The 27,761-nt window shown below is 48.2% G+C and overlaps 1 protein-coding gene across 4 annotated transcripts in view; it reads right to left on the bottom strand.

Annotated features, from left to right (window-relative positions):
* Positions 1-27,761, bottom strand: part of CCDC138 (coiled-coil domain containing 138) — a 68,790-nt gene that overhangs the window by 21,431 nt on the left and 19,598 nt on the right. For all 4 annotated transcript variants that reach the window (XM_073590497.1, XM_073590498.1, XM_073590496.1 and 1 more), the window contains exons 7-9: positions 14,692-14,769; positions 14,513-14,617; positions 4,277-4,417 (exon numbers count right to left, since the gene is read on the bottom strand). In XM_073590497.1, coding sequence (XP_073446598.1) covers positions 4,277-4,417; positions 14,513-14,617; positions 14,692-14,769 — 324 coding nt within the window. The remainder of the gene's footprint in view (positions 1-4,276; positions 4,418-14,512; positions 14,618-14,691; positions 14,770-27,761) is intronic.

The following is a 27,761-nucleotide window of genomic DNA, read 5'->3' as shown; positions in this document are numbered from 1 at the left end:
TAATGTCCTATGTGGAATTGGGTAAAGGATCTGGGAATGTTCAGCTTGCAGAAAAGAAGGCCAAGAGGAGACTTACCCTCTTCACAACCTATAGGTATGTCAAAGGTTGTGTATCCCCTTTGATGTGGGTTCCGACTCTAAGCTCTCATCTTTTCCGGCACATGACAGCTGATCAAATCAGCTGACATGTGCTTCTAACAGTTGCGGGTGGAAACGCAGATGATGATATTTGCTACATATGGCAGGGCTGAAGCCCTGCTATGTGTAGCACAAGTGATCAGAAGATCCTAAGGAGACTATTGAAGCAACTAAAAAGTAGGAAAAAAAAATGTTTTTAAAAATATTTTTTTAAAAATCACCCCCCCTTTTGCCCCATTTAAAATAAAACATTAAAAAAAAAAAAAAAAAAAAAAAAAATTATATATAAATATATATATATACACACGTATGCAGCATTGTTGCATTCAGAAACGTCCAATCTAACAATATGTAAAAATAATTAAGCCGATCGGTAAATGGTGTAACGAGAAAAAAAATAAAAAAAATGACAGAATTACATTTTTGTTGGTTGCCACAACATTATAATAAAGTGCAATAACAGATGATCAAAACATTGTATCTACCCCAAAATTATATCAATAAAAACCATCATCTAGGCGTTCAAAAATTAAGCCCTCACCCAGCCCCAGATCCCGAAAAATGGGGCTGTGCTATGGTTCTAGGAAAATACTGCCGTTGGTTTGCTTTTACAAATTTTGGATTTTTCTTTCACCATTTAAAAAATATATATATATATATACCGTATTTTCGGACTGTAAGACGCACCGGTCCATAAGACGCGCCCCACTTTTCAGAAGGAAAATAGGGAAAAAAATAATAATGTGTCAAATGGGGGTCCGTCTTACAGTCCAAACTCAGCTTACCTGGGAAGGGATCTGGCACAGGTGGAGGAGTGGTCATAGGGGTCATTCAGTGGTCCAGGCTGGTGCGGTGCAGGTGGGCTGTGCTGGGGCTGGTTGGTTGTGCTGGGGCAGGTGGGCTGTGTTGGGGCAGATGGGCTGTGCTGGGGCAGGTGGGCTCTGTGGGGGCAGGGTGGTGGCGGGCTGTGCTCCGATGCAGGGGCAGCGGCTCCGCCGGCATTTCCTCGAAGCCCGGAGGCCCCCGCACATCCGTTGCTGGCTGCTGCCATGTTGCGGTGGCCTCCGGGAACATGGACGCCGGGAAGATGGCCGCCGGTCCGGGGACGGCGCATGCGCAGGTTCAGATCTCGTCCCGAGATCTCGGGGGACGAGATCTCTTTGCCGAGATTTGAATCTCGTCTCCCGAGATCTCGGGATGAGATCTGAACCTGCGCCGTCCCCGGATCGGCAGCCATCTTTCCGGCGTCTATGCTCCCGGAGGCCACCACAACATGGCAGCAGCCAGCAACGGATGTGCGGGGGCCTCCGGGCTTCGAGGAATTGCCGACGGAGCCCCCACGGAGAACAGAGAGCCGCTACCCCTGCACCGGAGCACATCCCGCTGCAACCACCGCACCACAGAGCCCCGTGGCACCCGCACCAGCCATGGACGGATGTAAGTATATTGCGACCATAAGACGCACCCCCACTTTCCCAAAAAATATTTTTGGGAAAAAGTGCGCCTTATTGTCCGAAAAATACGGTACATGTTTGGTAACTGTGAACTCGTAATAACCTGGAGAATTATAATTAAAGGTCAATTTAAGCATTTAGTGAACATGGTAAGAAAAAAAAAAAAAAGTTTTTGAATAGCACTTTTTTTTGCAATATCACCACATTTGGAATTTTTTCCCCCCATTTTCCAGTGCACTATATGATAAAATCAATGGTGTCGTTCAAAAGTACTACTCATCCTGCAAAAAAACAAGGCTATGACTCTGGAAAGAAAGGAAGCCAAAAACGGAAAATCACAAGGTCGTGAAGGGGGTTTAATAGCGGTCTACAAATATCTGAAGGGATGTGACAATAGAGGGATCATCCTAATTTTCATTTGCACAGTGAAAAGAGAGAAGCAATGGAATGAAAACTGAAAGGGAGAATGAAACTGAAAGGGAGAATATACAGGTTGACATTAGAAAAAAAACTTTTTGACAGTGAGGGTGATCAATGAGTGGAACAGGCTGACGAGAGGTGGCAAGTTCTCCATTTTTCTCATAAGCTTATATATTGGACTTGAAAAACGCCAGTAAAACTGCAGGTCACAAAAGTAATGAATAGAAAAAACACCATCATAAATATTAAAATTAGTGATCAGCACAAGTGCTTGTTACTCGAGTTTGCCTAGGGTGCTCGGGTATGCTTTGAGTATCAAAGGTGCTCAAGCGACATGTTTGAGTCCTGCGGCTGCATGTGTAATGACACAGCATTTAATCTTAATTATTTAGACATCTATTTTCAGTAAGCCAGGAGGCATTGACTTATCTTTATGTTGACTCTTTTTATAGGTCGAATTGATATTTGTAAATTGATGAATGATATTTACCTCTTATATCAGCTCCTACAGTTTATCGTACTATGCAAAACAGGGATGCAGGGTCACTGAACAATGAGGTTTGCTGATATGTTCATTACACATTATACCAGGCCATGCAGTTTGTTGACTTGCAAGCATTGAAGGATAAACCATAATCAAACAATGCGAGTTAACCTCATCACTCCTTTCCCTAGACCTATGAATAATGGCTTGAAGGACAACAATTGCGAACTATAAAAAGGGATATGCCTCTGCAACAAGTCATCCACTTATTCAAATGATCCAGAGATCCAAAGTCTCTTTACAAATCTATAGCCATGAACACTCTACAGGACAGCTGCCAGATCATGGCTTCATCACAAGGGACAAAAATTTGACATTCTACAGATGTCAGCTTAGGGGACCACAGCCCCGGCTAAAAGAATACAGATCTGCTCTACTGATCATCACTGAACCCATTGATACGTTTGGGGTAGTCAATATTTGGACCCACCGGTCACCTGGCTCCATGGAGATGTTTGGCGTAGCCAGGTTGTGACCCTCCGGTCACCTGGCCTTGTACCTTAATGAACTATCAGTTTCCTAAGCTTTATGGTTCAATAAAGTATTTGCCACACTATTACCCTCACCCTGTGTTGTCTGAGTAGTATTATTCCCATGGCAAAAAGCAGAGCAGGTGTTCGGTGGGATGATACACACACACCCCCCCCCCCCCCCCCCCCATGTCTCCACAGCATGTTTTACTGCTAGCCACAAAACATGCAGGGATTGTCTGACAAACCCACAGCCGCTAAACATGTGTCTGCAGGGACTCGAACATGTCACTTGAGCACCCAAGGTACTCTGAGCATACCCAAGCACCCTAGGCAAACTCGAGTAATAAGCACTTGAGCTCATCACTAATTATAATATATTTTTACAAGAGAAACTGATGCATGGCTACAACCTAGCTGATGAATGTAAGAGAAATATCTAGTATATACACTTAAAAGGGTATTCCAGAAGTAAAGTAAAACTTATTCATAGAGTAGGTGCTAACTTCTAGATAAGTGGGGATCTGACCACTAAAACTTCCCACTAAATCGCCAGAACAATGCACTTTTGCCCCCTGTAAGAACAGAATGGCAGTTTGCATACCCGACCACTGTTCCATTCATCCTTTATGGGATTCCCCGAGAAAGTTGAGCACTATACTAGAAGATAAATGGAGCAGAGGTAGATCATGCACACTGCCGCTCTATTCTGTTGGGAGGCAAATGTGCCCTATTCTGGCTATCAATGGAAATCTTAGAGTACTGTAACTAGAATACCCCTTTTTAAGCAGGACATACAAATTAGATATACAATGGCCAAACTCGCTGATTTCGATATGATAGCTAGACCATCTAATTTGTGTGATGGCCTTCTGACTCACCTTCCAAAGGCAGATTCTGGTTAAATTCTTACTACCCGATTCTTTTGTTTTAGGAAAGATAAGCCGCTGCCTGAGGAGTGTTACAGCGTCTCATGTCCCCTCTTGCTACTATGTCCGGATGCTCGGCAGAGCAAAATGTGTATGGGGGAATCATAAGATAAAGCTGACAACAGCCTTTGTGACTCGCACCCTATTTGACATGGAGACCCAGCTAAACATCCTCATATGTTGGCAGCGCAAAGCAATTGAAAATTAGCTAACATGAATGTTAGGAACGTGTAAAAGCCTTATAGGGTACAGGACTCCGTTAGACTGCACTTAACTAAAAGGTCTGGAGTAGAACCATGCATTATGTTGTAACACACATACCTTGGCACACTTTTCCTGAAAACAGTTGGTGGGTAATTTATCCATGGATAATGATTTGTCTCGGCCTCCGTTCCCATCAGATTCAGAAAGCCAATCCATGAGAATAGTTACGAGCTTGTACACTTGCGTATTGTTAAGAACCTGTGGGACAGCCGGATTGTTATGGGTTTCATCTGTGTTCTTTGCACATCAAAAGGGTAAATTAGGCAAATTTATAAATCTGATGTACGCATGTTTTCATACAAGGATATGAAGAGTTGAAACTTGTTTAGGTACGCTGATTTAAAGTGAAATCTTGCCAAAAGATTGCACGGCACAAAGCTGGCAAGGAACACGATCCTTTAATTCATCACAATATAAATTCCTGATTAAACTTTCAGAAGTTGGTTATGGAGATGATGGATTATCATACACAAAGTGCCATAACACAAATCAGAAACGGACTTTAGCTAGTCTAACTGCTAAAATTGGACACCTTTGTTTTTTTAATTTTCCTTAAAGCGTAGGTCCAGCACCTAAAATGTCCTTTCATCATAAAAACTAGAATCCCCTACACAACCACATCTAAACTCCTTTCTAAATATCTATCTTTGCACTCTAATCACTTTTGTAGTTACCATAGATTTATTGCACAATACCCTACACTACTTTCTATCTAGCTAATCTCAATGTGAACATCAGCCCAGGACTGGCATGAGCCCTAAAGCAGAAAGAAGTGAACTAACCAATGAATAAAATTCATCAATCTACATATATATATAAAACTGAATGTATGTATGCGTGTATCACCAACCAATCACTAAGCATCTCTCATTTCACCAGAGCAGTTCAAAAGAAGCTGAGCTGTGATTGGTTGCTATGAGCAAGTTTTCCCACTTGACAACAGACACTGACATGGTGGGAGAAATCTAGCATCCCCAGGGAACATAAGCTCCCAGCCATTGTCTGCCCCACAGAAAGGAGCACAGAGCACTTTGGTTTTGACCCCAGGCCTCTCTTAAAGGTATGGAAGTTAGGGCAAATCCACTCTGAGCTCTGGTACTGACCCCAGGCCTTTCTTAAAGGGATCTCCGGTATGGAAGTCAGGGCAAATCCATCCAGCGCTTTGGTTCTGACCCCAGGCCTCTCATAAAGGGATCCCCGGTATGGAAGTCAGGGAAATTGCCTTCAAATGCTCTGGTACTGACCCCATGCTCTCTTAAAGGGATCTCCTGTATGCAAATCCACTCAGCACTCTGGTTCTGATCCCAGGCTCTCTTAAAGGGATCTCCGGTATGGAAGTTAGGGTAAATCCCTCAGCGCTCTGGTTCTCACCCCAGGCCTCTCTTAAAGGAATCCCTGGTATGGAAGTTAGGACCGTTCCACTCAGTGCTCTGGTTCTGACTCCAGGCTGACGGGATGATGTGGGATATTAGGGGTAGTAGTCCGGTGGCTCTGGCTGATCTGGGATATTATGGGGAGTAGTCTGATGACTCTGGCTGACGGGATCATGTGGGATATTAGGGGTAGTAGTCTGGTGGCTTTGACGGGATGATGTGGGATATTATAGTGAATGTGGCTATGCGGAGTGGGCGGGGCTATACACATTATATATACCTCAAGATGAAAGCAGCACACCAAAAGAAATCCTGTCAAAATGCTATTTATTAGCCCATCTGGCTAGTTGCCCATACAGCGACGTTTCGGTCCTGGGAGTTGTGGACCTTTCTCAAGCTTGAGAAAGGTCCACAATTCCCAGGACCGAAACGTCGCTGTATGGGCAACTAGCCAGATGGGCTAATAAAACAGGATTTTTTGGGTTGCTTACCGTAAAATCTGTTTCTCGGAGCCTTCATTGGGGGACACAGAGACCATGGGTGTATGCTGCTGCCACTAGGAGGCTGACACTATGCACAAAAAAAGGTTAGCCCCTCCTCCGCAGTGTACACCTCACCGACCGGCAGGAAGTTCCTCAGTTAGTGAGAAAGCAGTAGGAGAAGTAACAGAATAGATTGAAAGCAGAACAAAAAACTTAACTGTAACAAACCGACAAACATAAGAACAGGAGTTGTAGAACATGGGAGGGTGCTGTGTCCCCCAATGAAGGCTCCGAGAAACAGATTTTACGGTAAGCAACCCAAAAAATCCTGTTTTCTCGTTCGCCTTATTGGGGGACACAGACCATGGGACGTCCCAAAGCAGTCCCTGGGGTGGGAAACAAACTTCCATCAGGCCAGTGGACTCGCCACCGCAGCCTGCAGAATCCTTCTACCTAGGCTGGCGTCCGCCGAAGCGTAGGTGTGGACCCTGTAGAATTTCACAAAGGTGTGAACCGATGACCACGTTGCAGCATTGCAAAGCTGCAGCGTGGAAGCTCTGTGGCGCACCGCCCAGGAGGCACCCACCACCCGAGTAGAGTGCGCTCTGATCCCTGGAGGGGCCACTCGATGCTTGACCCGGTATGCCTCCAAAATTGCCGATCTGATCCAGCGCGCAATAGTGGCCTTTGAGGCTGGGTGATGAACAGAGAGTCTGACTTTCGCAAGGAAGTCGTCCGGGCTAGATAGACTCTCAATGCCCTGACTAGGTCCAGCTTGTCCAAAGACCGCTCCCGAGGGTGAGCTGGGCTCGGGCAGAAGGATGGCAGAACAATGTCCTCATTGAGGTGAAACGAAGATACCACCTTCGGAAGAAAAGAGGGCGGAGGCCGCAGAACTACCTTGTCCTGATGAAGGACCAAAAAAGGAGAGCGGCAAGAAAGTACCGCTAATTCCGACACGCGCCGGATGGAGGTAATGGCCACCAGAAAGGCCACTTTCCAAGAAAGGAGGGAAAGGGAAACGTCCCTGAGAGGTTCAAAAGGAGGACCCTGCAGAACCTGAAGAACCAAATTAAGATCCCAAGGATCCACGGGAGCTCGGTACGGAGGAACCGTGTGAGCCACACCCTGGAGGAAGGTTTTGACCTGGGGCCGGGAGGCCAGCGTTTTCTGAAATAAAATGGACAGTGCCGAAACTTGACCCTTCAAGGAACTGAGAGCAAGCCCCGCATCCAGCCCTGCCTGAAGAAACACCAGAATAGAAGGGAGCGAAAAAACCAAGGGCGCGATGTCATTGGCCTCACACCAGGAGAAATAGGCTTTCCAAGTACGGTAATAGATCTTCGAAGAAGGCGGCTTTCTGGCGCGGATCATGGTATGAATTACCCGATCAGAGAATCCTGCCCGTCTCAAAACCTCGGTCTCAACAGCCACGCCGTTAAATTGAGCGACCGAGAATTGGGGTGGCAAATCGGGCCTTGAGACAGCAGATCTGCCCGTCGGGAAGCTTCCAGGGGGCGTCCGCGAGAAGGTTGACAATGTCTGCGAATCAAGACCTTCTGGGCCAATTCGGGGCGATGAGGATGACTGGAATCCCCCTCTGCTTTGATTTTCTTCAACAACTTGGGAAGAAGAGGCAGAGGAGGGAACAGGTAGGGGAGCATGAACTGTGACCAAGGGACGGCCAGAGCGTCGGCGCCCACTGCCAGAGGGTCCCGAGACCTGGACACGAATTGTGGGACTTTCCTGTTGAGGCGAGATGCCATGAGGTCTACATCCGGGGTTCCCCACCGACGGCAGAGCAGATGAAACACCTCCGGATGTAGGGACCATTACCCTGCCGCGAGACCCTCGCGGCTGAGGAAATCGGCGGCCCAGTTGTCCACGCCGGGAATGTGAACCGCGGAAATCGTTGGAACAAAGGTCTCTGCCCATTGAAGAATTCTGGACACTTCCGCCAGGGCTGAGACACTCTGTGTCCCCCCTTGGTGGTTGATATACGCCACCGCTGTGGCATTGTCTGTCTGAATCCTGACAGGCAGGCCCTTGAGGCGCCTTTCCCAGTGGACGAGAGCTAGATGGATCGCCCGTATCTCTAGGACATTGATCTGCAGAGCTGATTCCTGAGTCGACCATCGACCCTGAACAGTGTGATTGCAGAACACTGCACCCCAGCCGATGAGGCTGGCGTCCGTAGTGACAATCTGCCAGTGAACGGGAAGAAAAGACCGCCCCAAGAGAATGAGGGGAGACGTCAACCACCAGTTGAGAGACCGCCTGATCCGGCAGGAAAGGCGAACCGGACGATCCAGAGACAGAGCCGACCTGTTCCACCTGGACAAAATGGCCTGCTGGAGTGGCCTGGCGTGAAATTGGGCAAAGGGAACTGCCTCTATCGCCGCCACCATCTTCCCCAGGACCCTCATGGCTGTCCTGAGGATGGAAATCGTGTGATCTGTAATGATCGCACGCCCTGCTGCAGGGAAAGGATCTTGTCTTGTGGGAGAAATACCCTTGACCGACAAGTGTCGAACAGAAGGCCCAGAAACACAAGGCATTGAGTAGGGACCAGACAGGACTTTTCCCGGTTGACGATCCACCCAAAACTGGACAGGGTGTCTAGAACGATCGCCACACTTAGGCGGGCCTGTTGAAAGGAGGGGGCCTTGATCAGGATTACGTCGAGGTACGGAAAAAGAACGAGACCTCTGATCCTCAACAAGGCCATCAACGCCGCCATAATCTTCGTGAAGACTCTGGGAGCGGTGGCGAGCCCGAAAGGAAGCGCGACGAACTGGTAATGTTCGTGAAGAATCGCAAACCGCAGGAACTTCTGATGTCCGGGAAATATGGGCACATGTAGATAGGCATCTTGGATGTCTATGGAACCCATGAATTCCTGCTCCTCCATGGAAGCAATTACCGAGCGAACTGACTCCATCCGGAAGTGGCGAAGGCGAACTCTCTTGTTGAGTAACTTGAGATCCAAGATGGGTCGAACTGTCCCGTCCTTTTTCGGCACCACAAACAGGTTTGAATAAAACCCTGTGAAGCGTTCCGATTCGGGAACGGGCACAATCACCCCGGAACTGAGAAGAGAGGCGATGGCCGAACCGAACCCCGGGTCGGATCCCTCGGCGGACGGGATTGTAAGAAACGATCCCGTGGAAGAGAAATGAACTCTATTTTGTATCCTGTTGATACAACCTCTCTGACCCAAGCGTCCTCTACTGAGGCGAGCCAGACGTCGCTGAAGAAGAGAAGTCGACCTCCCAATTGGAAGGGACCCACGGGAGACCGATGGTAGTCATGCGGACGTAGACCGTCCAGATCTAGATCTGGACGGTCTTCCCTGGGAAGAGTGGGACCACCAGGACGGAGTGGGCCTGAAGGAAACCTTCTTTCTTTCCTGACGTGCCTGTGGCCTTTGCTGGTTGGAAGGGTTTTCCGCCGTATTGAAACGGCGGAAAGTCCGACAGGGACGAAACTGACGCCTTGGAGGAGGTCTGCGAGGCTTGGAGGGGAGAAGAGAACTCGTACCTCCGGTAGCGTCCTTAATAATCTGATCCAATTGTAATCCGAAGAGACGCACTCCCTGAAAAGGCAGATTGGTCAGAGACTTTTTAGAGGACAAGTCCGCCTGCCAGGCCTTGAGCCAAATTGTACGTCGGATTGCCACGATGTTACTTGACGCCTGAACTGCGCAAGATGCGGCATCCAAGGAGGCAGAAAGCAGATAATCCCCCGCATGGGAAATCTGATTGGCGAGATCGGCCAAATGCTCTGGTCGTGCCTTATCCAGAATGCCCTGCCGAAGGTCATCTGCCCAAGTGGATATGGCCTTTGCTGCCCAAGAAGAAACAAAGACTGGACATACCGCTGCTGATGCCGCTTCAAAGGCAGATTTTGCTAGAGATTCTATGATCCCATCATTAGAATCTTTTAGCGACGCCACACCTGACAGCGGAAGGACCGTATTATTAGAAAGTCTGGACACGGGAGGGTCCACCGAGGGAGAAGCGGCCCAGTTGTCCGTGAGCTCTTTAGCAAACGGGTACAGCACGCCGAGACGCTTTCCTCTTTGAAAGCGTCTGGTCGGATCTTCTCTCTCCTTTGTAAAAATCTTTCCAAACTCAGAATGGAAGGGAAACACCCTGGATGGTGTTTCCGCCCGTCTGGACGAAACCTCCTGATCTGAGGATTTCGCAGGGGCGTCAGCGATGTCAAAGGTATGGTGAATCGCGGCAATGAGGTTTTGCACCGTAACCTTCATGTTCGCATCCTGGTCCGAATCCAGCTCTAAGACCCCTTCCGATTCCGAAAGCGCTTCGCCTGACTCGGGGGAGGAGGCCCGAGAGGGAGACTGCTGGGGACTATGGGGTGAGGTAGGACGAGGGGAGGACTCCGCCTGGAGGTCCTGCCTGGGCCTCTTGCGACTGCCGCTGGCTGGCTCAGATGGGATGTCCTGAGACGTGCTGGGTCCCGCCGAAGCTCCCAAGGGCAACTTGTCCAGAACGGCTACTAGGGACTGAGACACCTTGATGAGGTCTGCCACTGACTGTGATTGAGAGGAGGCCCAACCCGGCATGGGGGGCTCACTCGCCCCTGGGGTTATGGATGGCTCCTGAGCGGCGTCGGGCTGGACGCAGAGCGGGTACGATCAGACTTAGCGTTGGACATAGTGAAAAGAGAGGCCGTGCCGGCCGGTTGGCGGACAGAAGGCAGAGAAGGGTGTCAGTCTGCAGGTGCAGAGCTACTCACGGTCCGGTGTCCCCAAGGGCGACGCTCTCTGATCTGGCTGCAGGATGAGGCCAGGCCAATCCGGCTGAAAAAAGGCCCAGCGACCGAAATCCGGCAGGGAATGAGGTCTGGCTGGCAGGCTGAGAAGATGGCGACCACCAGGGAAAGGGCGCGCTGCCAGAGGGAGAAGAAGGGCGGAGCTCGCCGCAGAGATCCCCTTAGCACCGCCCGCTGTCCAATAGCAGGCTGGTGTGAGTCAAGGGGGCTGGGAAGGCCTAGGACGGGCGGGAGAGAAGCCCGCTTAGAAGAAAGGGGCAGGGGGCGTGGCCGCGACGCAGCGGTAGGCCCGAGATGAAGCCGGGGCCTAAATTAATAGCGCCGGCCGCCTGTCAGCAGGGGGTCGGCGCGGAAGACGCGTCGCAACACCGGGCCGCAGGGGGGGGGCGCAGAACAAGGCCCGAAAGAACAGGGGCCTTCATGGATGTGGCGACCGTGGGGAGAAGCGGGCGCGCAGGCCCTACCGTGGTCCCCTGGCGACCGCCTTAGGATGAAAACGCCGGGGGACCGCTAGACCGCATACTCACCCAGGCCGGGGGCCACAATAAAGGTACCTGAGAATCCCACGCTGTCTGTCGTCTTTATGGAATCCACGCCTCGTCCAACCGTCAGGCTCTGGTAGGCGAGATGGTGGGAGGCGGGGGGCAAGGACCGTCGGTATAGCTGTCACGCACCTGTGCGAGGCTCCTGGTCCTGCCGCGGAGACCTATGAGGATACGGGGTGGCAGTACACGCCGTACTCATAGTCTCTTTGTGGGAGTACGGATGTGACTGTTCACTCCGTATCCCTCCGAAACCTGTAAAGGAACGACGCACGACGAGGTAGATAGGGGTCTAATAAAAGACCCGTGTCCACCTCCTACTGACACTAAGCTAAACTGAGGAACTTCCTGCCGGTCGGTGGGGTGTACACTGCGGAGGAGGAGCTAACCTTTTTTTGTGCATAGTGTCAGCCTCCTAGTGGCAGCAGCATACACCCATGGTCTCTGTGTCCCCCAATAAGGCGAACGAGAAATAGCATTTTGACAGGATTTCTTTTGGTGTGCTGCTTTCATCTTGAGGACTATTTTTGAGGTTTGGTATATGCCTGGAAGGCTTGCACCCGCATTGTCTGTTTAATTTTAGTGCTGCTTATTCTTTTTCTCATATATACATCAGTGATGTGGGCAGGCTTACAAATCTATAGTGTACACAGGAAGGTGCCAATCAGTGGTGTGGGCGGGCTTACAAATCTATAGTGTACACAGGAAGCTGCCAATCAGTGATGTGGGCTTACAAATATATAGTGTACACAGGAAGGTGCCAGTGATGTGGGCCGGCTTACAAGTCTATAGTGTACACAGGAAGGGGCCAATCAGTGGTGTAGGCGGGCTTACAAATATATAGTGTACACAGGAAGGTGCCAATCAGTGATGTGGGCAGGCTTACATATCTATAGTGTACACAGGAAGCTTCCAATCAGTGATGTGGGCGGGCTTACAAATCTATAGTGTACACAGGAAGGTGCCAGTGATGTGGGCGGGCTTACAAATCTATAGTGTACACAGGAAGGTGCCAATCAGTGATGTGGGCGGGCTTACAAGTCTATAGTGTACACAGGAAGGGGCCAATCAGTGGTGTGGGCGGGCTTACAAATCTATAGTGTACACAGGAAGCTGCCAATCAGTGATGTAGGCTTACAAATATATAGTGTACACAGGAAGGTGCAAATCAGTGATGTGGGCGGGCTTACAAATCTATAGTATACACAGGAAGGTGCCAATGAGTGGTGTGGGCGGGTTATACACAGCTCAGCATTCTGTGAACTGCTATATTTACAACAGAAAAGGGGGAGACAGGGCGCTTCCAATGCGTAGGTCTGTATGGAAAGTAGATGAGTGCACAGCAAGTGTTAGGCTCACCTGATAGGGTTGTGAGAGTCACAACACCTATAATCGCATAAAACAGCTGCAGCAGTCTGCACGAGGTCCACGGACTTGGTACAAAGAGAAGGCTGGTAGTGCAATAAGAGACTGCGCTGCTGTGGTAGAATTCAAGATATCTTTATTGCCAACGCGTTTCCTGAGCCAGTCCCAGCTCACTTCATCAGGGCATTTTTTTTTTTTTTTTTTTGTATATATACCCCTGCAATGATCTTCTGTAACATGCCCTGATGAAGTGAGCTGGGACTGGCTCAGGAAATGCGTTGGCAATAAAGATATCTTGAATTCTTATTGCACTACCAGCCTTCTCTTTATATTTACAGCAGAGAAGGCAAGGATTCTAACAAAACTGCACCAAGCAGTCCAGTAAGTGATATATCATTGGGATCGGGGATGATGCAGAACTGTGTGTGTACTGGGCTGCAGCACAGAACACTGTTCGTTACCCTTTTGCCGAATGCATGATAATAAAGATTTTTATTCAATAATAAAAAAAAAAAAAAAAAAATCACTGAGATCAGACTCTTGGCCACTACATTTGGCTGCTCTCAGATAACATAACAAAACCTGGCTGATTTCCCTTTAAACATCACTAGGAAGAATTACAGATGAATAATAAAACAGTTTTAAGAAGAAATGTTCCATATTTTAAATTAATGGAAAATACAGAAAGACATGTTTGATGTCAGGAAAGAAAATCAAACAGTGATCTATTAATAAAGCTAAGGAGGCTGATGTTGGGTGGGGAAGCCACCTTGGAATGTTTGGGAAGTTTTCTCATGCCCAGAGCACTTAACACCTCATTTGTATATGAAGTAATGCAGCAACAGATATAAAGGTCTCATTGGATTTAGCTCTTATAGACCCACTTGCTCATGTATGCAGTTTGGGATTAGGGAGGTGGTTGATCCTACTTACAGACTCCCATTAACAGCTAGCTTCCTATATTGTTTGAATGATATACCAGAATTCTGCAACATATCAGATCTCATTAAAGGGAACCTGTCAGGTCCCCTGTGCCCTCCAAGTGTGATTAAACACCCTCCCTAATCATCACGGTATAACATAATTCAGTTAATCTGCGCAGGAGCGCCGCTCATTTCAGCAGCGTCACTGAAACCAGGTGTACGCTTCCCGGTTTCAGAGGAGTGAACTGTGCGTGACCAGAAGCCATCTTCTGAACTTCCAGACATGCGCAGTGCGCCTCTGAAGCTGGGTGTACGCTTCCTATCTTCAGAGGCGCGCATTACGCAAGTTTAGAAGATAGCTTCCGGTCATGCACAGTGGGCACCGCTGAAGCAGAGATGCGTACACCTTGCTTCAGAGAGGCAGTGACGCTACCATAATGAGCGGCGCGTCTGCACAGATTTGCATGAGTGGCGATGACCCCGCTAGAGCAAATTATGTTATCACGCCCAGATAGGCGTGATAAAATGGAAAGAGGGCTGACTAGTCTGGGGCAACTAAAGGTAGTCAAAGCCCTCATTAGCATAGGGATAGCGGAGGTTACAAATGCTTTATTAAAGCATTTATTTAACTGAATTATGTTATACAGGGATGATTAGGGAGGGTGTTTAATCACACATAGCGGAATGCTGCTGTCTTGGAGAGCACAGGGGACCTGACAGGTTCCCTTTAAACAATATAATGCCAGCATATAAAAATAAAACCTGCAGACTAATCACAAGAGTGGACTTCTAGACATTCTGGAAATCATACCTTAGGCTTTACAGCAGGTTTCTTCTCAACATTTTGTGGTTTCGGTAACTGCACAGTTTGGTACATATCTTTGCTTTTCTGGACTGTAAGGAAGGAGTGCTTTCTCTAGAAAATGTATAATTCTAGTTAGCAAACTTCAAATCACCAATAAACAGAAATAAAAACAACATGTAACTCACTTGTAGGTTTTCTAGACGAGACTGAACTTTCTTAGCTTGAGTTTCCAGTTTCTTATTTTGTACACTTACTTCATTTAGCTGAAGAAAACAGAAACAAAAGTATATAGAGTCAGGATCACTAGACGTTCCACATGCATCAGCTGTTTCTAGTATGCCACCCCAATAACATGTCACTGCTACGCAAGAAAAGACCTAAAATAGGAAGAAATTCAACGAATCAAACTAACTCAAGATGGCTGTAGCCATGGTCTCGGGCATGGGGAGCAGTGAGCGAGTATTTCGGCAGCTGTCCCTGGCTTGTAAGCAGCTCATGACGCTGCTTACAAGCATAAAACTGCTGCTGGTATCAGAACACCATGCTGCGAGGGAGCACAGGGAAGGCAAGTAGAATGTTTTAAGGTTTTTTTCTTATGTTTTTCGGATGGGGCCATTTACACCAGAATGGGGATGAGGGGGCATGTATACCAAGACGATGATGAGGGAACGAGCCATGAATACCAGGATGGGGATGAGGGGGCCATGTATACCTGGATTTGGGATAATATTATATATATCTACTATATAATCGTCTAATTCTGTCTGTCACAGAAATACGGCGGCGCTCAATCAGCGCGCAAGAGAGATATTCTAGAATACCTGATGCGTTAGAATCGGGCCACCATCGTGTGTGTGTGTATATATATATATATATATATATATATATATATATATATATACACACACCAGAATGAGGGGTATTGGGGGACATTACCTCTGTAGCAGTGTCAGCAGCACGTTCCTCACCAATAACTTAGGTGTGTCTTATACTCCAAAAAATACAGTAAGTGGTGGAAAAGATATTCATAAAAGGAAAAAATAAACCCACACTAGATTTTTGTTGCCATTTTCCGAGACCCGCAGACCATTTTGGGTAGATAGGATGTTTTGATCACTTGTTGCAAATTTTTTTGGAGTGTGGCGGAGACCAAGAAAAAAAATAGAAGTTTAGATTTTTTTTCTGATTTTGCCATTTATACATCAGGCTAATTCATTTTTTTTATAGATTAGACTTCTACAGGTGTAGTGATACCATATTTCTTTATTTTTAATGGGAGAAAGAGAGGGCAATATTAACTTTTATATTTTTGTTCATATTTTTAAAGAACATCTCTTTTCCCCTCACTTTCTACTATATTTGTTAGTCTCCTTAGGGGACTTGAACCCAAGATCATCCAATCTTGCTCTGTATAGCGAAAATCACGGTCTCTTATGAAGGTCAACCATGGCAACCCATCATGGCACGCATAAGCACCTTGCAATCGTGTCATGTACATGCCTATAGGCATATAGAATGACAAACCCCTCTGTCGGTGTGAGGTCTGTCAAAGAATGAGAACACCATTTGAGAGGGTAACATACTAATAGGGAATTTAGATTGTGAGCCCTATCAGGGACAGTGATGATAATGTGTGAAAACTGTAAAATCGTAAGTTGGTTACCAGTCAGTGATTTAAACCAGTCTTAATGCTTTGAACAGGTGTGAGTGTACAACCTTGAGTAACAAAATGTGGTTTGACTGCTTTTATTCAGAAAATAACAGCTAGCTGCCCCCTCAGCTTCAGTTGAGAGCTTGTTTCTGTGAGGAGTGGTTTAGTGTACTTTTTCTCTCAGTGTGATTCGTGCCTGTAAAAATGGATGTTACTCCACGGAAGAGGGCTAGAATTATTACTCTTAATGAACAAACAAGTCTGACTAAGAGAAATCGCTTCCACCGTTGGTATTGGAAAATCTACCGTTTCAAGAATTCGCAGACACAATGAAACTGGATTGTTTTCTCCAAAATCAAAAGGGAAACGTGGAAGAAAAAGGAAAACGACACCAAGAACTGATAAAACACTTATCAGAAATAGTAAAATTAATGCAAGAAAAACAAGTAAAGACCTCCAAAGAGACTTGTTTGCTGCAAGTATTGCTATTAGCGATTCGACTGTACGGCGCAGGCTTCTGGAAGTTGGTCGGAGGGCAACAAAGCCAGGAAAAAAACAACTTCTGACATCTCCAATGAAGGCAAAACGACTCGCATGGGCAAAAAAGTATAAATCTTGGACAACTAGCCAGTGGAAAAAGGTAATTTTCAGTGATGAAACCCATCTTTTTGTTCAAGGGTACAGAGCAAGTGTTGTTAGAAGAAGCAAAAATGAACCACTGCGAGCTGATCACATTCAACAAACTGTAAAACGCCCTCAAAAACAGATGTTTTGGGGCTTTTTTTTTTTTACAGCTGATGGTACAGGGAGCTTATCTCCTGTCGATGGTATGATGAATTCATCCAAATACATAGTCGTTTTAAAACGTTTTATTGTGCCATTCATGCGTAAGTTTAAAGGGACATTCCAACAAGATTTGGCTCCATGCCACAATTCCACGTGTGTGAAGAAATTCCTGGAAGAAAATAAAGTAAAAGTGCTGCACTGGCCTGGCAATTCACCAGACTTAAATCCTATAGAAAATTTGAGGAGCACTGTGAAGCGACGTCTTGGCAAAATGGACTGTACAAACAAAGAACGCATGATAAACAGTGCCATACAAGTGTGGTTCCATGATGAAGAATTTATGCAAAAGCTTGGTAGAATCAATGCCAAAACGCATTGAAAATCTCACATCTGCTAAAGGAGGACATATTTCTTACTAAAATTATTATGTAACAGTGCATTATAACATTTTATTATTAAAATATTCAAAAATATGTGTTTTTTTGCTTTGTCCCAATTAATTTGCACAAAACTATATGTGAGTAAGAGGTTACTTATGTACATTCCTTTAAAAAAGGAATCCTGTCAGCAAAAAAAAAAAAATAATGATATTTGCCTTTTGCCATCAAGGTAATCTGAAGGTAAATACCGTTTTGTATATGCACGAGGGGTGTTCATTAATGATTTCCCCTGACCCACGTCTATTTATCACAGGACGCAGAAACTGCACGTGTAATGATGTAAGTCTCTATAGGTTACATGCCAATTTACAACTCAGAACTGAGAACGGTCTTGATTTTACAGGTGCAGAAATGGTGTGAGGTTTGATAATAGAACCAGTGGACTCCAGAGCAGCCATTAAGCTCCTTTACTTGAAAGGCCACACACTAAAGGAGATAGTCGATGAGATGAAAGAGGTTTATAGTGATGATTCCCCATCATATTAATGTAGTCATGAACTGGCATCATCAATTCAAATGTGGTCAGACTTCGGGGGAAACAACTCCAATTCCAGGGCGACCCCACCCGCCACCTAGACCAAAATGTCAAGATTAGTGTGTGGGTCCGTGGAAAAAAATCATCCAAGATCATCTTCACATGCTTACGTTATCCACTCGCTGGGTTCCCTGGCTGCTCACGCCTTTCCAGAAGCAGGAATGAGTCAAATGCTCACAGGCTCTATTGACGTTGTGCCATGGAAACCAGGAGGACTTTTTCAACAGATGGACCCAGCTTTCATCCTGTGATCAATCACTATGATCCTGAGACTAAAGTCCAGTCGATGCAATGGAAGCATCATGACTCACTGCCTCCAAAGAAGGCATGTGCCCAACCCTCGGCAGGTACGGTCGACTCATGATCACAGTATTTTAGGAGCAGCATAGAGTAGTATTGATGGATTTCCTAGCAAAGGGTACCATGCTCACTGAGGCATACTATAAATCACTAAATAAAACTAAGATGTGGCATGCTCAAAGGCGTCCGCCTTCTGCAAGACAATGCACCAGTTCACAACTCACATGTTGCCCATAAGGAAGCATGCTCCTGTGGCTTTGAAATTCTACCGCATCCCCCTTACTCAACTGACCTCAAACCATCGGACTTAAACCTCTTTGCCCTTATTTTTTGAAGGGCAAGCATTTTCCAGATGAGACTCTGATGTCTGAAGTCACAAGGTGGCTTTTGCAGCAACCTGTCGATTCCTACAGGGGGGCGTTTACAGTTGGTTAAAAAGTTGGGAGAAGTGTGTGTCCCTAGGTGGCACCTATGTAGAGAAGGACTAATAACTGTGCCAAGTTTTATTGCTCTCAGTCCAAAGGAAGCGGGTCAGGGAAAATCTTTAATGAATGCCCCTCATTAGCCTAATTGCAAGCGCGGCTGCACTGAGAAAACAAAACTATATTCTCCCTGCAGCCACTTGATTCCAGTTATCAGGAAGCACCACGGCAGAGAAAAGTCAGAGTTCACTACAAAGTGAGCACATAGTAATCATGCCCACTGCTCCTTGACTGACGTCCTATACTGTACCACTACAGCAGCAGCTTAATACTATTTTTCTTTTCTAACAGGTTTATTTTAAGTTCTGAACATCCTTTACATGGGTCTACAGGACAACATTACCTAGTGTATTCACAGAACAAAGGATTCATTTATGATTACTAAAGGACATACGTCAGAGACGCAACCAATCATGGGAATGGAAGGTCAGATGAAAGAAGAGGCATAGGGCTTGTTCCCACTTGCGAATAAAAACAGATTGCGTTTGTACTAGTTTAATCCTATGCTTGTGTTCTCAGTGGTGGTTTTCGTTCCTGCTCCGATCGGACAGGGTGGGGGGGGGAGAATACAAAAATAAAATCGCAGCATGCTGGAATTACATGCCAAATCCTGATCTCATGCACCCATATACAGGTGCATCTCACAAAAACAGGATTTTTGGGTTGCTTACCGTAAAATCTGTTTCTCTGAGCCTTCATTGGGGGACACAGGAACCATGGGTGTATGCTGCTGCCACTAGGAGGCTGACACTATGTAAATAAAAAAGTTAGCTCCTCCTCCGCAGACTACACCCCACCGACAGGAAGTAAGATATCCAGTTAGTGAGAAAGAAGTAGGAGAAGCAACAGAATAGAGAACAGACAACTCAACTGTAACCATAATAATAAATTTTATTTCTATAGCGCCGACATATTCCGCAGCACTTTACATTTCAGAGGGGATTTGTACAGACAATAGACATTACAGCATAACAATAATCACACAGATCATAACAGATACCAAGAGGAATGAGGGCCCTGCTCGCAAGCTTACAGTCTATGAGGAAAGAGGTAGACACGAAAGGTGGGTGGTAACAGTTGCCCTGATTGTATGGACCAGCCATAATGTTAAGTGTGTAACAGTACAGACACAGAGGGCTAATGGATGCATAAAGCATGTGGGAACATGATGCGGGGAACCTGGTTATGGTAAAACTTTTGGCTGTGCCACACAGGGATAGATTAGCTTAATGTGTTGAGGCAGTAGGCCAGTCTAAATAAATGCGTTTTCAGGGCACGCTTAAAATTGTGGGGATTGGGGACTAATCATATTGACCTGGGAAGTGCATTCCAAAGAATTGGCACAGCACATGAAAAGTCTTGGAGACGGGAGTGGGAGGTTCTGATTATTGAGGATGCTAACCTCAGGTCATCAGCAGAGCGAAGGGCACGGGTAGGGTGGTATACTGAAACAAGGGAGGAGATGTACGGTGGTGCTGAGCCATGGAGGGCTTTGTGGGTGAGGGTAATAAGTTTATACTGAATTCTGGAGTGGATGGGTAGCCAGTGTAATGACTGGCACAAGGTAGAGGCATCGGTATAACGATTGGTGAGGAATATGATCCTGGCTGCAGCATTCAAGACAGATTGGAGAGGGGAGAGTTTGGTAAGAGGAAGACCGATTAGAAGAGAGTTACAATAGTCGAGACGAGCATGAATAAGAGAAACAGTAAGTTTTTGCAGAGTCAAAAGTAAGAAAAGGTCGAATTCTAGAGATGTTTTTGAGGTGCAGATGACAAGAGCGAGCCAGTGAGCGAATGTGGGGGGCGAAGGAAAGCTCGGAGTCAAGTATGACCCCAAGACAGCAGGCATGTTGCTGGGGAGTAATAGTGGAACCACACACAGAAATGGCAATGTCGGGTATAGGTACATTTGTAGAGGGAGGAAAAACAAGGAGTTCAGTCTTTGACAGGTTCAGTTTCAGATATAGTAAGGAAATGATGTTGGACACAGCGTTTAGACAACTGCCGGAGTTTTCTAGAAAGGCTGGCGTGATGCCAGAAGGATGGTACTGGAAACCAAATCTACTGATTGTTTGACCAATAGGGGCAGTGTACAAGGAGAAGAGGAGGGGACCTAGAACCGATCCTTGAGGAACCCCAACAGTAAGGGGAAGGTGAGAGGAGGAGGAGCCAGCAAAAGATACCGTAAAGGAGCGGTCAGAGAGATAGGAGGAGAACCAGGAGAGAACGGTGTCCTTGAGGCCAATGGAACGGAGCATAGTGAGGAGGAGCTGATGATCCACAGTGTCGAATGCTGCAGAGAGATCCAAGAGAATTAGCATGGAGTAATGACCATTTGATTTAGCTGTTAGTAGATCATTAGAGACTTTAGTGAGGGCAGTTTTAGTAGAGTGTAAAGAGCAGAAACCGGATTGAAGAGGGTCGAGAAGAGAGTTATCAAAGAGAAAGCGGGTAAGACGGGAGTGGACCAGGCGTTCCAGGAGTTTAGAGATGAAGGGAAGATTAGAGACAGGTCTGTAGTTAGCGGCACAGTTTTGGTCGAGGGATGGTTTTTTTAAGTAGTGGATGTATGATGGCATGCTTAAATGAGGAGGGAAAGATACCAGAAGAGAGAGAGAGTTAAATATTTTAGTTAGGTGAGGGGTGACAGCAGGGGAAAGGGACTGGAGGAGATGTGGCGGAAATGGGTCACTGGTGCAAGTGGTTGGGCGAGAAGATGCAAGGAGCCTGCTTACTTCTTCTTCTGTGACTGGTTCAAAGTCAGAGAGTGAGCTAGATGCAGTGGGGGAGGGAGGACCGTGCATGGTATCAGGTGATTGGGAGATAATTTCCTGTCGAATCTGATCAATTTTTTCTTTGAAGTAATTGGCCAGATCGTCAGCTCGGAGCTCCGTGGTTGGGGCCTGTACTCTTGGGTTGAGTAGAGAATGAAAAGTGTCAAAGAGACGTTTCGGGTTATTAGACAGTGAGGTGATGAGGGTGTTGAAATAGGCTTGTTTGGAGAGGTGAAGGGCAGTGTTGTATGTTCGAAGCATAAACTTATAATGGATGAAATCTTCGGGTAGATTGGATTTTCTCCACAGACATTCGGCGCACCTGGAGCACCGCTGCAGGAAACATGTTTGCAGGGTGTGCCAGGGTTGTCGCCGTCTGTGTTGTGGTGTTCTATTTATAGGGGGTGCAAAGTCATCCAGGGCACTTTGAAGTGTTTCATTGTAATGCTTCAATGCAGAATCAGGACATAAGACACAGAACAAATAACAGGAGTTGTAACACATGGGAGGGTGCCGTGTCCCCCTATGAAGGCTCCGAGAAACAGATTTTATGGTAAGCAACCCAAAAATCCTGTTTTCTCCATCGCTTCATTGGGGGACACAGGAACCATGGGACGTCCCAAAGCAGTCCCTGGGGAGGGAAAAGCAAACTTCCATTAGGTCGGCGAACTCACCATCACCGCCTGCAAGATCCTTCTGCCTAGGCTGGCATCCGCCGAAGTGTAGGTGTGGACCCTGTAGAATTTCGCAAACGTGTGGACAGAAGACCAGGTTGCAGCCTTGGAAATCTGCAGCGTGGAAGCCCTGTGGTGCACTGCCCAGGAGGCTACCACTGTCTGGATGGAGTGAGCATTAACCCCAGGAGGGGCACTCTGTTATTGACCCAGTAAGTCTCCAGGATTACCGATCTGATCCAGCGAGCAATAGTCGGCTTGGAGGCCGGCAGGCCTTTTCGTGCCCCATTTGGAATGACGAAAAAACAGGAGTCTGTCTACCGGAACAAAGCAAATCTAGCCAAATAAACCCACGTTGCCTTGACCAGGTCTAGCTGGTTGCAGGAGCTTTCCCAGGGATGAATTGGAGCCGGGCAAAAGGAAGGTAGAACGACGTCTTCATCTAGGTGGAAAGCGGACACCACCTTGGGAAGGAAGGCGGAAGCCGCAGGACCATTTAATCTTGGTGATTCACCAAGAAAGGAGGGCGACAAGACAGGGCCGCCAACTCCAAGACGCGCCGGATGGAAGTGATGGCCACGAAAAAAAGGCCACTTTCCATGAGAGAAAGGATAGGGAAACTTCCTTGAGAGGCTCAAAGGGGGGACCTTGTGGGGCCTCTAGGACTAGATTGAGATCCCAGGGATATATGGGAGCCCGATACGGCGGTGCTGCATGAGCTGCCCCCTGCAGAAAAGTTTTTGACCTGCGGACGAGAGGATAACGTCTTCTGGAAGAGAATGGAAAGCGCCGATACTTGGCCCTTTAGAAGACTAAGGGCAAGACCAGCGTCCAGGCCCACCTGGAGGAAAGCCAGAACAGAAGGGAGCGAAAAAAGGACAGGCAGGATGTGATTGGATTCGCACTAACCAAAATAGGCCTTCCACGTTCGATAGTATAATCTGGAAGACGATGGCTTCCTAGCCCGGATCATGATGTGAATTACCCGATCTCAAAAAACCCGACCCCTTCAGAACCGCGATCTCAACGGCCACGCCGTCAAATTGAGCGACCGAGAATTGGGGTGGTAGATTGGACCCTTAGGCAGCAGATCTGATCTGTCTGGAAGCCTCCAGGGAGCGTCCGCGAGAAGGTTGACGATGTCCGCTAACCAAGACCTTCTGGGCCAATCCGACGCGATGAGGATGACTGACACCCCTTCTGCCTTGAACTTCTTCAACCGCTTGGGGAGACAAGGAAGGGGAGGGAACAGATAGGGAAGCGCGAACTGTGACCAAGGAATGGTCAGAGCATCAGCGCCCACTGCGAGAGGGTCGCGGGCCCTGGAAACGAACCGTGGAATTTTCCTGTTCAGATGGGACGCCATGAGGTCCACATCCAGGGTCTCCCCATCGAAGGTAAATTTGATGGAAGACCTCCTGATGCAGGGACCATAACCCTGCCGCGAGGCGCTCGCGGCTGAGAAAGTCGGCGGCCCCATTGTCCACGCTGGGAATGTGTATTGCGGATATCGCTGGAACTGACACCTCAGCCCAATGAAGGATTTGGAGATTTCGGCCAACGCCAAAGAACTTAGGAGTTCCTCCCTGGTGGTTGACGTATGCCACCGCTGCGGCCTTGTCCGTCTAGATACGAATTGGTCGACCCTTGAGCAGTTTGCCCCAATGAAGTAGGGACAGAAAATTTGCCCGTATCTCTAGGACGTTGATCGGCAGAGCAGCCTCCTGCGCTGACCAACAACCCTGGACGGTCAGATGGCGAAACACCGCGCCCCACCCAAGAAGGCTGGCGTCCGTCGACCCCACTTGCCAGTGTACCAGAAGGAAGGACCGGCCCTGGGAGATGAGAGGTCATAACAGCCACCAATTGAGGGACAGTTTGACCCAAAACGAGAGTCGAATTGGACGATCCAGGGAGGAGGCAGACCTGTTCCCTTGCGACAGAATGGCCTGCTGAAGCGGTCTTGAGTGGGATTGGGCGAAAGGAATCGCTTCCGACGTCGCCACCATCCTCCCTAGGACCCTCATGGCTGATCGGAGGGAAGTGAGCCGGGGACCCTGAAGCGAGTGAACATCCCGCCGAAGAGTTACTCTCTTTCCTCGGGGAGGAAGACCCTTTCCTGACAGGTGTCGAAAAATATGCCTAGAAACACAAGATGTTGTGTTGGAACAAGTCAGGACTCTTTCCTGTTGATGATCCACCCGAATCTGTAAAGGGTGTCGAGGACGATGGACAGACTTTCGTGAGCCTGGGGCAAGGACAGAGCTTTGATGAGGGTGCAGTTGAGGTACGGAAAGAGCACGAGACCTCTGATCCTCAAGATGGCCATTAATACTGCCATGATTTTGTAAAAAACCCTGGGAGCAGAGGCGAGACCAAACGGCAGGGCGACAAACTGGAAATGCTCCTGATGTATCGCGAAGCCCAGGACTTTCTGATGTCCCGGGAAGATGGGGACATGTAGATAGGCGTCCTGAATGTCTATGGAGCACAAGAATTCCTGCGCCTCAATGGAAGCGACTACTGAACGAAGGGACTCCATCCTGAAATGTCGCAGACTGACCCTTTTGTTCAGTAGTTTCAGATGCAGAATTGACTGAATCGTACCGCCTTTTTTCGGCACTACAAACAGGTTTGAGTAGAAACCTGTGAAGCGTTCTTTTTCTGGTATGGGAACAATCACCCTCGAACTGAGGAGAGAGGCGATGAATGTAAAGAAACCCCGGACCAAGGCGGGGTCTCTCGGGGGTCGGGATTCGAAGAATCGATCCCGAGAGCAGGAAACAAATTCTACCTTGTATCCTGAGGATACCACTTTCCTGACCCCAGCTTCTTCCACCGAGGCGAGCCAAACGTCCCTGAAGGCCAGAAGGCGGCCGCCCAACTGGGGGGATGCACCGCGATGGGGTTTGGACTGGGGGAGAGGCTGGGGCCCCCAGTGGCGTCCTTAATAATCTGGTCCAGCCTGGCGCCGAAGAGGCGCGATCCCTGACAAGGTAGGCTGGTCAGGAACCTTTTCGATGATAAGTCCGCCTGCCAGGCCTTAAGCCAAACTGTGTGCCAAATGTAACAACATTGCTAGATGCACAAGACGCGGCATCCAGAGAGGCAGAGACCAAATACTCGCTTGCGTGAGAAATCTAGTTGGCGAGCTCTGCCAGCTGCTCTGGCTGGGCTCCAGACAGAATGCCTTCGCAGAGATCCTTAGCCCATTTGGCTATGGCCTTTGAAACCCAAGTGGAAGCAAAGGCCAGACTTAGAGCAGATGCAGCCGCTTCGAAAGCAGACTTGGCAAGAGATTCTATATCTCTCAAAGATGCTCCACCGGAAATCGTAAGGACCGTGCTGTTAGATAGTCTAGAGGTTGATGGGTCCACGGAGGGAGAAGCTGACCAGTCGGCGGTGAGCTCTGAAGAAAAGGAATATAACACGCCAAGGCGCTTTCCTCTTTGAAAGCGCCTGGTCGGATCCTACCTTTCCCTGGTCAGAATCTTCTGGAACTCAGAATGGGGAGCGAAGACCTTGGAAGGTGGTTTAGACCATCTGAACGAAACCCCTGATCTGCGGGTTCCGAAGGAGTATCTTTGATGTCAAAGGTCTCGTTGATCGCTCCAATGAGGATCTGGACCATATCCCTCATGTCAGCAATTTGGTCCGAATCCAGCTCCAAAGTATCCTCAGAGGGCGCATCCGAGAAAACCTTGCCTTCCTCAGGAGAGGAGGACCGGGCAGAAGGAGGTCCCAGGGGGCGAGAGGGAACGGGGGCGAGGATTCAGTCTGGTGTTCCTATCTTTGCGGCTAATGTTGGCAGGCTCAGATGGAGCTTCTTGTGACCTGTTGTTTCCTGCGGAAGTCTGCAGGGGCAATTTATGAAGTACGGACACCAGAGTCTGAGACACTCTGGTGAGATCTGCCACAGATTGTGACAGAGAGGAAGCCCACCCTGGGATAGGGGTCTCACTCTCACTTGGGTCAACCGGGGGGCTCCTGGGTGGTAGGTTCAATGGGGTTGCTGCAGTCCTGACAGAGGGGAGAGGACTGACCTGATTGAAATTTGCGTTTACAAGATAAACATGCAAAGGACTTAGAATTAGGCATGATGAACAACCCCACTAAGCTGTGCCAGGAGGATAGGGAACAGGGGAGGTGTGAGTCTGCAGTGCAGAGCTACTCACGGCAGATGTCCTGTAGGTGACTACCAGGCTCTACAGGCTGCGCAGATCAGTGGGGCAGGCAGATAGGTCCCACAGAAGGAATCAGCTCCAGGATATAGATGAAGAGAGTGGGCGGCAAAGAACCAGGAAGCCGGCTCTCAGGGCAGGGAGGAGTGGGCGGAGCAAGGCTCACACACCCGGAGGAGGAAGATGCCGCCGACGACAACGTCATCCTGTACTGAGGGAGGGAACAGTAGGCAGAGCCATGCGCCAGGAAAAAGACGGGCGGAGTTAAACCTAGGGTCTGGAGGAGCAATATGGCTGCGGCTCCAGCACAAAGTGGAGTCCTGAGTAGTGGGCGGAGCCACGCGCCGCACCAGGAAGAGAGACGGGCAGGAGAAAAGCCCGCCCGGAAAGGCAGAGGAAGGGGGCGGAGCCAACGCTGTAACAAGGCCCGATATGGAGCCGGGGCCTAAATTACAGGCGGAATCCTCCGAAGCAGGGGGGAAAGGGGAGAGTGACGCCGGGCCACTGAAGCGGCGCTAAATGCCCCCACAGCGACAGAGAGCTTCCTGCGACATCGCAAAAACACGCCAGGAAGAAAAAAAAAGGGGGGCCCCGAGTGAAGAGGCCCCAGAACTCCTGAGGGACCCTGGATCCCGTGCCTCGTGGAGCGCCGCCGACCTCCAACGCCGCAAAAACAAGGTATGCCCGTGAAATAAGGGGGGGAAATAGTCTCAAAATGGTCTTTTTTTTCCCCCACCTCTCTCTCTCTTCTGGCTCCAGCCGCCATGTTCTCCGGTCTTCCATTCTTCTTTCTGGGCTAGGGAAGGAAGAACATACCTTCTAATACCTTGAAGGTCGGACGTCCAGGATCCGCCTGAGGGACCTCCGTGCGACATCCACGTCTCCTCACACCGACAGGCTCTGGTGGGCGAGTGGGTAGGGGGACGAAAGGCAGGACTGGATCCGGGCCGCCTGAACACTCTTCTGTGTTAGGGTGCTTGGTCCTGCCGGCTAGACGTATGAGGATATGGGGTGGCAGTACACGCAGTACTCACAGTCTCTTTGTGGGAGTACAGTTGTGACTATTCACACTGTATCCCTCCGGAAACCTGAAAGGGAACGACGCACACTGAGGTAGATAAGGGTCTAATGAAAGACCCGTGTCCACCTCCTACTGACACTAAGCTAAACTGGATATCTTACTGCCTGTCGGTGGAGTGTAGACTGCAGAGGAGGAGCTAACTTTATTTACATAGTGTCAGCCTCCTAGTGGCAGCAGCATACACCCATGGATCCCGTGTCCCCCAATGAAGCGATAGAGAAATTAGAATATCATCAAAAAGTTACTTCATTTCTGTTCTTCAACGGAAAAGTGGAACTCAAATATTACATAGTCATTACAAACAGAGTGATCTATTTCAAGTGTTTATTTATGTTAATGTTGATGATTA

The sequence above is a fragment of the Dendrobates tinctorius genome, unplaced genomic scaffold (assembly GCF_039654945.1).
Source record: "Dendrobates tinctorius isolate UK_male_01 unplaced genomic scaffold, ASM3965494v1 ptg000117l, whole genome shotgun sequence".
NCBI lineage: Eukaryota > Metazoa > Chordata > Amphibia > Anura > Dendrobatidae > Dendrobates > Dendrobates tinctorius.
The sequence above is the reverse complement of the archived record's forward strand: the minus strand, read 5'-3'. Positions and strand labels throughout refer to the sequence as shown.